Below are 14,018 nucleotides of genomic sequence, written 5' to 3' on the forward strand. Positions count from 1 at the left end.
AAAAATCAAAACGACAGTGTCACGGTGTGCAGTAGTCTAATTCTGTGTTGTTTATAGGCTACTTTAGTTTGGCTCAGCAGCGCGCCTCTTGTCCGTTCTACAATGATTCTATGATTCTTTGAAACGACAGAGCCTTTAAACCTTCTTTAGCTACTTTTCCACTGGCCAGCACGAGCACAGAGGCTGAAATCATGCTTGCAGTACTTCTGTAAAATTCGCACTAAACACGCCTTCACTGGACTATGTCACACAATATACAAATGTACACCAGTAAGAGGCAGATGAATGAAGTAAATCGCTATACAAATATATCAGAAGCTGTCATTTAGTCTTTATTTACTAACTTGGACACCACACGCGGCCATTGAATGACCACCAACAGGTAATAACTTGCATTTTTCATTCGTTAATGTAGGCCTATCGCTGTTTTTTTTTTTTTTTCCTTTTTTTTGTGTGGGGGTGGGGCAAGCGTTACTGAAAATGTACAGAGTACAATATTACTGAAAATTAATTAGTAATGCCTTACACTACTGCATTACAGCAAAAAGTAATACGTTACTGTAATGTATTACTTTTGTAATGTGTTACTCCCAACACTGGTCTTGCACATGTACACATATTAATAATAATGAATAAACTGTGGCACAATGTGAAGGGGGAGAATTAATGTTTGCGTCACGTTTAGTCAATATAACACTTCCGCAAAGGATCCACCTGCGTGTCCTCGCTCATGAAATCTCGTTCAATTAAATGAAAACATTGCTGAAATTATTATCTTTGGTTGCACGGCTGGTAGCCCAACAGTAAACGAAAACTTAGGCCCATGGAAGGGGTACCTGCAGGAACAAATAAAGAACTTGGGAGTCATCCATAATTTTCAATTGGCAGATAAAGACAGTGGTCCGTAATTGCTTATTTTATTTAAGAGCAATAGCCAAACTGAAACCCATACTCTCAGCCAGTGACCTGGAAAAAGTAGTACATGCATATATTTTTTTCCCGTTTAGACTACTGTAGTGCACTTTATGTCGGGACGTGTCAAACACACATTGCACGCTTGCAGCTGCCGCAAGGCTATTGATGAATGGTGGAAAAAAGGACCATGTTACTCCCTTATTAGCGTCTCTAGGCTGGCTACCAATACATTTTAGGATACAGTACACAATATTAGTATATGTTTTTTAAGCACTGCATGCAATGGTGCCTGAATATTTAGTTGAGCTTATTAAGCCCTATAGTGCAAGCAAAAGTCTAAGATCAGCAAACAAGTTTCTTTTAACTGTTCCCCGTGCACGTCTCAAAAATAAGGTGATCGTGCTTTCTCTGTCACTGGTCTTAGATTATGGAATAGCCTGCCGTTGGATGTTCTTCCATAAATCTAAATGTTTTTAAGGGCCGCTTAAAAATGTATCTGTACTCTCTGGCATTTTAGTACATCAGTACATGGATGTTGTTGTATTTTGTCTTGTTGTATTGTTGGTTTCCTTTTAACTGCAATGTACAGCACTTTGAAACTACGTTGGTAGTCTGTAAGGTGCTGTATAAATATATAAATGAACGAACGAATGACTCCTCAGGAAGCCTCCTCTCTCCTCCACCCTTGCCTCCTCGCGGTGCAATTAGAAAATTGAGATCTCCTACAAGATGGCTGAGCTCCATCGGTTTACGGGTCATAGGATAGAGGACGGAGGAGTGAGGAAACGAGGAGGGATATTGAGAAGCACCCCAGATTTTTTGGATCAAAGTGATCCAAATCCTAAAAAAAAGTTCTGAAAAACCCAAACTAAAGATTGGATTATGTGATCTAATTCGATTATGTAATCCGTTTTTTCTTTTGAAAAACACATTTTCAAGATTTGATCCAATCCGTTATCCAAAATCCTATTGGATTACTTTTGAAAAACTGGGCCCTGAACATGTAATGACATCACCGTTTTCACAAATTTGTGTCATTGTAGTTTACTCGAGTACTATAACTTCCATTTGTTCTGGTGAAATCATAAAAAAATAGACAGAAAAAAACTGTCCCTTGTCTTGATATACAATCACCGTTACTCTACTGCGCGCAGGTCTGTTTGACCTGCATACACCCAACGGCGCTCATTTCAAGACTCGCTGACTGTCAGAATAGGAAAAATGAAAATACTCGCGGGAGTTTCTATCATTTATAGTTTAGGATATAACCATAAAATGTAAGCTAAGTGCTGAGGAAAACACATGTCAGAGACAATAAACGGCACATGCATCTGTCAAAGCATGACAGGGCAAGTAAACGCTTATGCTTTATTTTGAAGAGCTTATAAATATAAATCATTCTCATGTTTTAGACAATTTGGATCATGTACCTTCCCGCATCAGCTCACTCTGTGTCCTCCACTATCAGGGTTGCCAGGTTTTCACAACCAAACCTGCTCAATTGCAACTCAAAGCTAGCCCAAAACAATTGCGTTTTGAAGGGGGTTCCCTTGTAAAAATAAATAAAATAATATGCAATCCAGGAAGCATGTACTGAGAATGAGGTATAAGAATATAGTGTAATAGAAGTAGATAACTATCAGTATAACCAAAAGCAGTGTTACCAAAGCAGCCGTCTGTTTTGCAAGTTTTTTTTTTCCAATAGTGTCTGTAATTATCAATGAAAAAAGTATTCACATCGGTGTTTGTTTTCTTCCTAAATTTCTTCCACTTAAATTCTTCCACTTAAATCGTTCATTCATCCAATTCGTTCAAAAGTCAGATTGACTTTTGATCGAAATGGATGAATGAACGATTTAAGTGGCTCACTAGTTAAAACAGTGAATCACTGCTGCTACTGGTGGTTTTAATACTTAATTTCTTTCTTTTTAAAATCTCTACTATGTTAGAATTTTATGAATGATTATACATAAATGTCATAACGTTATGAGGTGCAATCATAATCACTGTTCTGTGCCTTTGAGTAAGTGGTGTATCTAAATGTCATGTTTACAGTTGTTCAAAAGCCGATGTGTTTCCCTTTCAATTTTTTTTAAAAATGCATTAAGGTTGAATGTAAAAATCATGTAATAAATGTCTAGATGTTGTCTCTTTCATATTTGTATATTTGTAATCAGTCAAAGCAGATAGACAGACAGACAGACAGACAGACAGACAGACAGACAGACAGACAGATATATAGATAGATAGATAGACAGACAGACAGACAGACAGACAGACAGACAGACAGACAGACAGACAGACAGACAGACAGATAGACTGATAGATAAATAGATAGATAGATAGATAGATAGATAGATAGATAGATAGATAGATAGATAGATAGATAGATAGATAGATAGATAGATAGATAGATAGATAGATAGATAGATAGATAGATAGATAGATAGATAGATAGATAGATAGGAAGATAGGAAGAAATAAATTATTTAATAACAATAAACATTAAAAAGAAAATAATAATACAAATAAAATAACAGGCAGTATATCAACGTTCAACCCCCCCAATGTTCAAACTAAATCTACGCCCTTGACTGTAAAGCATTATGACTGGCTCATACACTCTCAGAAAAAAAGGTACAGTGATGTTACTGGGAAAAGGTTCAGTACTTTAAGAGTGCGTATCAGTAACTTAAAGATACATATTAGTACCTTTTCGGTGTTTGTAACTTTTTTTCTGACAATGTAGGTTCTTAGTACAGTGCACAGATGCGAATAATCGATAATCAAATTTGTTTGTTAATTATTTTCATTATGGATAATAATTGATTTTAAAATACCTGCAGTATACAGACCTAAAAATACATAGGCCTACTAAAAAGTGTAACGTCCATGGACATCATAGCAAACATTCCAAATCCATTTTTTCCTATTGTCGGAAGTAGCACAAGCTTGTGGAGTACGTCAAAATGAATGGACATCCAATTACTGTTGGCAGCTTTATGCAGAAGTTTTGAGATATTCCTATTTAAGTAGACATAACTGCCTAAAGTCATTATGCAGATGGCTGCTAAGAGAAGGAACTTCTGTCTTATCTAATCACCCCACTTCCCCCTTAATTTTGTATTATTATTATTTTTTACCTTGACCAAGTAAACAATTGCTTACATTTTTTTATTATAAATTTATGTTGTTGTTTTTTTTGTTTGTTTGTTTTTTGACAGAAAAGCCACGAGAAGCATGCTTCGACCCTGGGAACATTATGAATGGAACTAGATTGGGAATGGACTACAAGCTGGGATCAACTGTGACGTATCAGTGTGATTCTGGGTACACCATTGCAGGACCACCCACTCTCATCTGCATCATTGGGACTGATGGGAAACCTGTATGGGACAAAGCTCTGCCTACGTGTAAAGGTAGGACCTGAACGTTACTACTTTCTTACAGAGACGTAAAGGGTGTTAATCTGTAAGATAACTACAAAAATGAAAGTTATTGTTACTGTCGCACACAATCTTTTTATAAGTCTTTTATCTCAAATCATACATAATGTGCTTTCACACTGTGTAATGGTCTGGGTGAATGTTACTTTATGACCCATGTATTGGGTGTCCCGAGCACTGCATTGTACCGAGCACTGCATCCAGGGGTAGAGTGGAGGTGGCAAATATACTTTATGCTGCACCATTCTATTTGGTTTGCGCCTTCTTTTATTTAGACAAAATACAATTGTTAACCGTAACCTGTGTCATGCTGATAATCTATAGCACACTGCCGCTATAGGTTACAATTGATGCCAGACTTAGGTTATATTTTGGTTTGTGTCTATCAAATTTCAATTTTAAAATGGATGAGAGAAAGTACCTTTAATTTGTCAAGTATTTATTTCACTGGATTATTTAAAAATAGACATTATGACATGAATATTTAATACATAATTAGTTTTTTTTTCCCATTTCGTTACCATAATTCATTATTCATGAACTGTTCATACCATGGCATACATTTCCCCCTTTTAATACCTTTATAAATATTGCTGGGTTTTTATTTATTTATGAATTTGTTTCACAGATTGGTAAAGCATTGATTTTAGAACCTTGATTTTTGCTTTTTTTTTGTCCTTCAGTTTTAAATGCAAAGTATTGATGCGTGTTAGTTTGATTAAGCACTTCTTCGTTTGAAGAAATTAGTAACAGCCTCCTTATCAGAGACAGTATTCCTTTTGTTGTTTGCAATCTTGAGAGTTAATTGATTAGGCCATTGTTAAATGCATAGTTCTGCTCTGTCACACTGCCAGTAAGCAGCCATTATTCATTGGGTTTGGAGAAATGCCTGGTTCTCCTATTGGCTTGCACAGAGAGAGACAGACACGGACAGAGACCTTCAAAAGAACAGCGCCCAGGTCTTTGTCCCTCAGTGACAGATGAGAGAGCTTGGGTGGTGACAAGTGCCACTCATTCACACATTTCCTGTCAATCCGAGACCTTTCTCATTTCTCCAGCTTCCTCCTCTGTCTTCCATTTCTTTTTTCAAACTTTCTGTTTCGGTCACATATTCAGGGATCTAGAAGTCAAGACAAAGCATAGGACTATCAGAGAAAGTAGATACGTATATGTATATCCCACCAATTATAATTTACACAAACACATCCCCCAACCTGCCATGGTTAAGTCAGTGTTGTTATGTCCAGCCCAGTTGGTCTGCTCAAATAAACAGATTGCCATTTCCTTTTGTGCCGCTAGCTGTGCAGAAATCACACACTTCACTGTTATGTAATTCCCAGTGTTTCTGTGATAATAGCTCAGATCACATGACAGAAGAATCATGTGCTCCCTCTGAACCCAGCGTGTTCAAAAACAATTCTAGGTTATAGATACGAACGTGCAATGAACATCATTGACCCCAATCCGAAGGTCAAGCAAGGGTTTTCGCACCTCAGCAGCATCCGTTGATTATTTAACCTCTTTTGATGGAGATGGAAAGACGCCGATGCCCTTTGCGAGACAGCCTCATTTCCTCACTCCAGGAACATTTTGTTTGTCCTCACTGATGGAATTTCCAGCACGTTGCTTCGCCCATCTTTATGCATGAGCTGTAACTGTGGGGTAGAGACATATTCCTATACAGGTCATTGTTGAGCTAACATAATCATCTGATTGTGTCATGAGAGATGCTTTATTTGAACTTAATCATCCGCACAGAGTGTACGCAAGCCCACGTTCGTACAATCCATTAGCTTTCTGCCTGCTAAGAATCCCCCCCGGCTCCTCTATTAGTTAAGTGAGTATGTCTACCAAAGACAACTGGATTCTGGAGAGGTTGGACAGCCTGACTCAGTCGATATTAGCCTCTTTACACAATGGTAGCAGGGATAAACATTTTTCTTTTCTTTTCTTTTCTTTTTTTTCTTCTTTTTTTAAAACAATGAAGCATTGCAGTCAGTTGCAGTTCGTCAGTGACTGCTGTGGTTAGGCAATCCTGTTGAAACATCAGCATGCTGGTTTATTACAGTTGAAACATCAGCATGCTGGTTTATTTCAGTTTTGTATAAACTGGTAAAAAAAACTCCCTGCAACTGCCTAGCAACTACTCAGACTACCTTCACAACCACATGACAAGGCCTATGTCAATTTTAAATTCTCTTCAAACTGCCAAAGTATTCAAAGGCTCATTTGACATCAAGACTTCATACTGTTTATAACTTCCAGGCAAGACTGTCATTCAATCCAACTTTCAAAGTTTTTTCTTGAACTTGATTTCTGTAGTTAGGTCCTTGTCTAGCTGGTGAACCAACATAGCAATTCTAAACTCTAATCTGTTAATGTGACTGAGGAAATATAAAGAAGCGCAAGACGAAGAAGAAAAAAGTAACAGTCATTTAATAATCCAACTAGGCAAATACACATAGCGGTAGAATGCCAAAACAACACATATACTGACAATACTGGACAGGCAATGATGAGTGCACAGCTGTACGTAAATAGTGTCTATGACAAATGAGTGATGAAGGCAGACGATGACTGAATACATCAAGTCCAAACTAATGTGACTATGACAGTACCACTGGTATACTATTATAGTTCCCTTTCGAAAGGAAACTCTAACCTGCGTCCCCTAGGGGTCGCTATGGGGAATGCCTCAGGCATGACAGGTGTCTGAAGCATAATTCTCAATACGACAATGAACTTGACACTGGCAGGTGCTTTGTGACACTAGCACCACTGGTGTGACCGAGAGGGCACAGAGTATAAGAGGGCACCTGTGCATAACATCATCTTCTGCTTGTCTTCAGGAGACTGAGGAGCATGCTCGTTTAGATCTTGAGGGAATAAATGCACGCATTGTGAGAATTTTTCTTTGAAAAGATCATTTCACACGTCCCTATTCTCGAGGGATGTGGGACACACATTTGGATGGAATGCTGTCAACTCTTTGAACAAGTTGTATGTGCTTGGTATGATGCATTCACGAGACTGACAACAAGAGATAGGCAAGGAGCTTTTTTCCTTTTATGTTCTCTCCTAAGATAGTAGTTAATGTTTGCTCAAGCGTGTTTGGCCCATGATAGAGTTTAAGGCACTTGCAATACATTCATGTCTGTTCTTGCATGATTCCTTTCAAAATCATGGTATCTAAGTTTGAACTAGTGTGCTTGACTCCCAAAGGGGGTTAAATGTTCGCAATGTGGTCTCAGTATGGATTCCACCTAGGCTTGACTCTCCTAAGGAATGATAGTTGAGCACCTGCACTCTGCTGTGCGGGTCCTGTGGCTGTCATTACGGTAAGCGTGAAGGTTTTAGGCAGGGCAGTCCCACCACTATTCTGGTTTTATTGCTCTATTAATGTATCTAATTCTGAGGAATTAGAGACAGAAGAGTGTAGTAATTGTTATGATTTAGATTTGGTTTGGTAGCATGAGACAGACTTTATGGAAAACATAAACTTTCTGTCTGGACATAACTGCCCTGCTCCTATGGATAACAAAGCTCTGGATAGCAGTATCAAGTTGTTAGGTTTTCTGTAAGCTTCCTTTGTAACCAGTCCTGAGTGTAGGACATTATAAGGCTACTTCTCACTTTAGAGAGTTATGCTGAGGCCTCCAACCTCAGAGCTCTGCTAGGCAGTATGCTAGTTTGTCAGGCTCTCTGTAAGCCTCTTTGGTTACTGCCTATTCAATACTGGCATTATTTAAGTAATTTGTCTGATGCTTCAGCGCTCTAGAGTTGTTAGGCCACCTCTCAAAAAATAATAATATCATATTCAGGCCTCCATCCCCAGAGATTGGCAGGCAGTAGCGCTGAGTTTAGGCAGTTTGTGAGCCTTCTTGGTCACTGCTTTCTATGTGGCAGATTATGCCCTCTCGCTATGAGTGGTGTTTTTTATTAGGATGCTGCAAGGCCTTCTTTTGCTTTAGAAATTTGTTATGTTGAGGACTTTGTCCACAGAGCATCACCATACAGAGGTGCTCAGTTGTCAGGCTTTTGAGCCTCATGGCCAGTGCCTTTAGGAAGGACCATGGACCTCCTCTGGCTATTGAGAGTTATTTAGGCCCTTTTATATTTTGAGCGTCATCTGCATATGGGATGAGTTGATTAGGCTCCATTGAGCCTTCTCAGATGATTCTTAAAAACAGTTTTTGGGCTGTTTATAAGCTATGCTAAGCTTCTCATTATGAGTATTGTCATTTGAGACCCCTGCTTTTTAGTAGGCAGTGTTGTCAAGCTTAGGATCCCTTTGACCATCCTTGGCTACTGCTTTTATAGAAACTGCTCCTCAGTGCTCTGCGTGGGACAGCACTGAGTTGTTAGAAGCATTATGTGCCTCCTTGACAGTGCTACAAAGCTGTGTTGCTAGGCTCTCTTGAGCCTCCTCGGCTGCTCTTTAAAAAGATATAGCTTTGGTAGGCCTTCTCTTTTTAAGAAGTACTGTTCAGGTTAGGCCTTCACTCCCCCTCCGCTCTGCTGGGTCTGAGCAGATTTCCTTCCTGAGCCTCCTCTCAAACATCTAAGGTTTGGAGTACCTCCCCTGAGCTCAATTTGTCATTTTAGTGTCAAGCTGCTAGGCCTTTTTTAGACCTCCCTGACAGGCAGTGGATGCCTCAGCCTGGGTCTAAGTTGTTAGGCTTTCTGTGAGCCTCATTGGTCACTGCTGTGTCATTAAGCCTCCTCTAAATTTTAAGAGTAGTTATACTCTCTCCTATTCTGAGCTCCTTCCATTATTGTGGTAAGCTGCTAGCCCTGTTATTTAGAAGCTTCTTCGACAGGCATAGGGCATACTGCATTCATCCCCTCCTTGACTACTACGAGTGTTATTAGGCCTCCTCTCGCTAAAGAGAGTTGTCTTTATTGAGGCCTCCACTCCCCAGATCTCTGTTAGGATAGCATTTGCAAGTTGTGGGCTCACTGTTAGCATCCTTGCAAAATAAAACAAGAGTACGGAGTGTTGTTAGGCCTCCTATCGATTTAGAGAGTTGTCAATCTGAGGCCCCCGCTGCAAGAGTTTGGCAATTTTTTGCTAAGCTTCTAAGCTCTTTGTGAACCTTTTTGGCTACTGAGAGCATCGTCAGGCCTCTTCTTGCTTGAGAGAATTGTCTTTATTGAGGACTCTGCTTCCCAGAGCTCAGCTAGGATAGCATAGGATTTGGAAGTTGTTAGGTCTCATCTCGAGTAAAAGCGTTGTCATTACTGTGGCCTTTACTCATAGAGCTCAGGGGTAAGGTGGTTTATTAGGTTGTATGTTAGGCTCTCTGGGAGCCTCCTTGGCAACTGACCTCACTGTGGAGTATTGTTAAGCCTACTCTCATTATAAGAGTCATTGTATTGAACCCTTCACTCTGAAATGAAGTTAAATGTTGTTAGACTTTTTTTTCTTTAGAGTCATCCTGTTGAGGCCTTCATTCTAGAGAAGCTCCGGTCTATGATTGTCCAGCTGGTGTGCCTTTGGGACGAGGACTCTTTTGAGTCCTTCAACTTAGTTCAACCAATACGATTCTCATCCTTTCAGCATGAGTATTGTGTTCCCCATGGTGACCCCTAGGGGACGCAGTGTAGAGTTCTCTTTCAAAAAGGAATGTTGCGCATGTGTAACCGTGTATGTCGATATGGGAAGGAGGCAGGAACCGGCGAACGTTTAAATACTTTAATTAATAAATAAGCATAATGAAAGTAACACCAGCCTCCTCAAACAAAATAACATGAAGTCCAGGGCTGGTCCTATCCTTTACTGTCATCGCTCCCTCTTATATGCTCCCTAGCTCCTCTGTGTTAGGATTTGAGACTGGTTGGTGCTCATCTTCAATCATGCACTGGCCTTGCACTGCTCTCTAACAGCTCTCACTCGCCCTGCTTGTCACTGCAAGTAACCATTGTTCCCTGAGAAGAGGGAACGAGACACTATGTGAGGCAGGGGTTGTAGGCAGAGCAGGGACAAGTCAAACAGGAAGTTTCCTTTTTTTTGCCTCATCTGGTTGGCTCAATTAATATTATTGCTTTATTGCTCTAAGCATGTATCTAATTAGGAGGAATTAAAGACAAAAGAGTGTAGTAATTGTTATTATTTTAACAATTAAGGGTTATGAAAGTTATGCCTTGAACAATGACAGATTAGATTTGGTTTAGTAGCATGAGACATCTTTATGGAAAACAAACATTCTGTCTGAACTGCCCCGCTCCTGTTGAGGCACTGCATCCCTTTGCCATGCTTTTGGTATTCCTGCAAACATCTCCTTCAGACAAGAAGTGGATGTCTTTTTGCAAAGGTGCCCTTTTATACTTCCGGTGGCACCAGTGGTGACGTCAAAGGCTGCTGCCTGCCAATGTCAAGTTCATTGTCATGTTTAGACTCATGTTTCAGACACCTGTCATGCTGGAGGCATTTCCCATAGCGACCCCTAGTGGACGCAGCGTTCCTATTCTCAGGGAACCATGGTTACATGCCTAACTTAGATGTTTTTATTAATATTATTTAGAATTTCAATTATCTGCTTTCATTTTAATTTTAGTTACATTTTGTTTTGTGTTTTTAATATTTTTTATTTCAGTTGTAATTTTAGTTATTTGAAAATGAGAAATGTTGCCAACTATGTTTTCATTTTTTTTTTTTTTTTTTTTTTTTTTTTTTTACTAATAACAAGTTTTTCCTTTGGTTTAGTTTTAGTTAACTACAGCAACCCTGCTCAGTATTGTTCGTGTTTCTCAGTCAGAAGTCACTAATCATTGACATACAGAAGTATTTTGTGGTGGTCATGGCGCATTGATTCACAGACAGCAGTTTATGGAGGTTAATCCTTTTAGCCGTCCTCAGTCAGAGCTCTTTAATGCAGAGGTGTGAGGTTAGACGAAGTAGAAAAGAGACTGTGAGCCATTTGCGATGCTTTTATACACTGCCGCTGCAGCTTCCTTTTATCAATAGCCCATGCTTAAAGCTAATGAGGTAAATGGCTTGCTGAGTACTTATGACCTTTTAGCCAAAGTGGGCGCTTCCAAGTAGTCCAGTGAGAATGAGTCAGATTTGATTGGGGGGCGGCAACGGATGAACGGTCGTATATGAGTTTTACTTGTGGGGTGGGTGATGGCTTAAGAAGAGTGCAGTAGGCACAATTGGAAATCGTTCTGAAAACCAAAGGAGATGTGAAGCAAATGTTGCTGTTTCACGGCCCATTTCATCATATTGTCTGTCACTTCAGTTTATTTCTAACCTCCAAAATCTGTTATTTATGTCACCTTCAGCAAGGAGAGGCAGCACACCATCACTGCATTTATCCATTGTGTCGACCTCCAGTGACAGACAGTGTGCATACTGTTCAAAGCATAACTAATATACAAGAGCCTTAGGCCAGGATAATGACTTTAACAAGATCATTTAAGAGTTAATGGGGTGTGATGCTCTCAGATCATTTAAGCCATACGAGCAGATGCGTACATACATACAATGCACATGTGCTGTGCACTGACACATGGCTGTAATAAACTTCTGATTTCATATTGCCTAAGGATTAAGATTTTTTTTAATTAAGATTCCTTTTGGTCTTTCAGATCACAAGTAGACAAGGAAGAAACATACCTTTTTATGCCTGTCTTTTGTCCACTTTCAACCACTTCTGTCATGATTTCTTCAAGTGGATGGTCTATTTACGGGTAAATTATAATATATATATTTTTTCAGATCTTTTGATGTAATGGTTGAAATAAGCTTGTGCAATTTTTGTACATTATACACTTGTGCAATTTATGTATATATATATATATGATATATATATATATATATAATATATAAATGTATGTGTCTGGAGATGTGTCTGAAAAACACACAGAGAACATCAGCTTTCCTTTATGCTCTGATAGCCACAAGACCACAGCGAACGCTGTCTCAACCAACAAATTTGAAATCCTGTCTAGTTAGCGTGCTTCCCATATATTTCTGCATTAGGTGAGTAGGTGGAGAGTAGGTAGTCTTTTGTGGCTGTTCAAACGTATTTGACCACGTGAGTGTTTACACTACGAAAGCAATCTCTTAACTTAATTTTGACAAACATTTGCTGTTCAAGTAGACACAAGCTGTACTTGTATGGCTATTACTCACATCGGAAATAGCTTTCTACATACATAAACAAGATGACCACCAAATTGAATTACTTGTCTTAAAGATCTTTGTCTAAATAGCACCTGCAAAACTCCTCAGATTAACTGTTAAGAATTAAAACACCTTTAATATCTAGTCAAAAATAGCACTTTATACAATATAGTTTCAAAGCAGCTCTGCAGTGATTCATGTCCCTCAGCACTTTGTATGATTGTTTATTACATATTTTGGCTACTTTTATCATACATTATGCATTACAAAAAAGCATTAACACACACAGCAGCATACACAAATCTAGCAACTTTCAAGAAACCACCAAGAACACCCAACTGCATTTAGAGACAATCTGGCAAGGCCTTTAGCTTGTCAGACTTCTAATTTCTGTTCAAAACTGTTGCTCATTTATGTAAAGCTCAACTTTTCTCAACTTTACCGCATCACTGGACATACCCACATCACACAATGATTTGTAGTGATGGGAAGTCATTTATTTTCTATGAGCAAAAGCAACCATTGCTGTCACTCATTGAATATGAATGACTTCCACTCACTGAAAATCAGTGTATGTGGCAATTTTATGTATCACCACCCAGAACAGTGGTTCACAAACTTTTTTGGTCACACCCCCCTTTAAAACTTGCAGTAGCCTGAAGAAGAGAGATTTAGTGTTGCCACTTTATAAAGGCATATACACTTGAACGCCGTTGCAACGTCTGTTATCTGTTTTGTTTGTTTCTGCTGATCTCTTGCGCCGCTGCTACAGTATTCCTGTGCCCCCCACACTTTGAGAAACACTGACCCAGAACATCCTTAGCAACACACTAGCAACCATCTAGCAATGCTATCGCAACTAACTAGAGCAACCTAGTTGTCATCCACCCAGAACAACAGAGAAACCATGTAACATTGTAGCATTATATTAACCGCCCAGAACACCCTAACATCCACTCAGAACAAACAGAAAGGCACACATCCCTAAATAATTTTTCATTAATACAACTTTCTCTGCTCCATCGTTGAAAGCGCCCACACCATGTATTAATGGACTGCATGATGTAGGTGTTGCTTATCTGTTAATGTGTTTCCTATACAACAGCATAACTCACAGCTTAGTTAGCGTAGTACGATGCATGGTCTCGTCTTTGTCGTTTAAACCGTGCTGGTTCAGTAATATATGTTGTTAATGATGCCATGATGCACAGGTGGCAGAATAATAACTTATTCAAATATTTTGATTCAAGTTTGCAATTAATTTCATATTATTATAATTAATTTACACAAACAAAAGAAAGCTTGTTCGGGCAGTCCAGGAGGTGCCGGCAGATCAGTGAGCCAAGGAGGCGACGGCAGTTCAGGGAGCCAAGGAGGATTAGCCTCCATATGCCTTTGACCCAGGAGCTTGGTTCGGCTACTATGACTGGGGACAACATTTTCTTGGGAGGATCAATGGGGTTGTGAACTGGAGTGGACTCTGAAATGGGCTCATGGGCTGCAGCGGACTCTGAAGTGGGCATATGGGC

At 39.3% G+C, this 14,018-nt stretch overlaps 1 protein-coding gene across 1 annotated transcript in view; it reads left to right on the forward strand.

Moving 5' to 3' along the window:
* The window catches only part of LOC137044732 (CUB and sushi domain-containing protein 1-like), a 194,993-nt gene that overhangs the window by 32,658 nt on the left and 148,317 nt on the right, over positions 1-14,018 (forward strand). The window contains 1 exon segment of the mRNA XM_067420993.1: positions 4,140-4,334. Within this exon segment, the coding sequence (XP_067277094.1) occupies positions 4,140-4,334 (195 nt within the window).

Source organism: Pseudorasbora parva, chromosome 17 (assembly GCF_024679245.1).
Source record: "Pseudorasbora parva isolate DD20220531a chromosome 17, ASM2467924v1, whole genome shotgun sequence".
Classification (NCBI taxonomy): domain Eukaryota; kingdom Metazoa; phylum Chordata; class Actinopteri; order Cypriniformes; family Gobionidae; genus Pseudorasbora; species Pseudorasbora parva.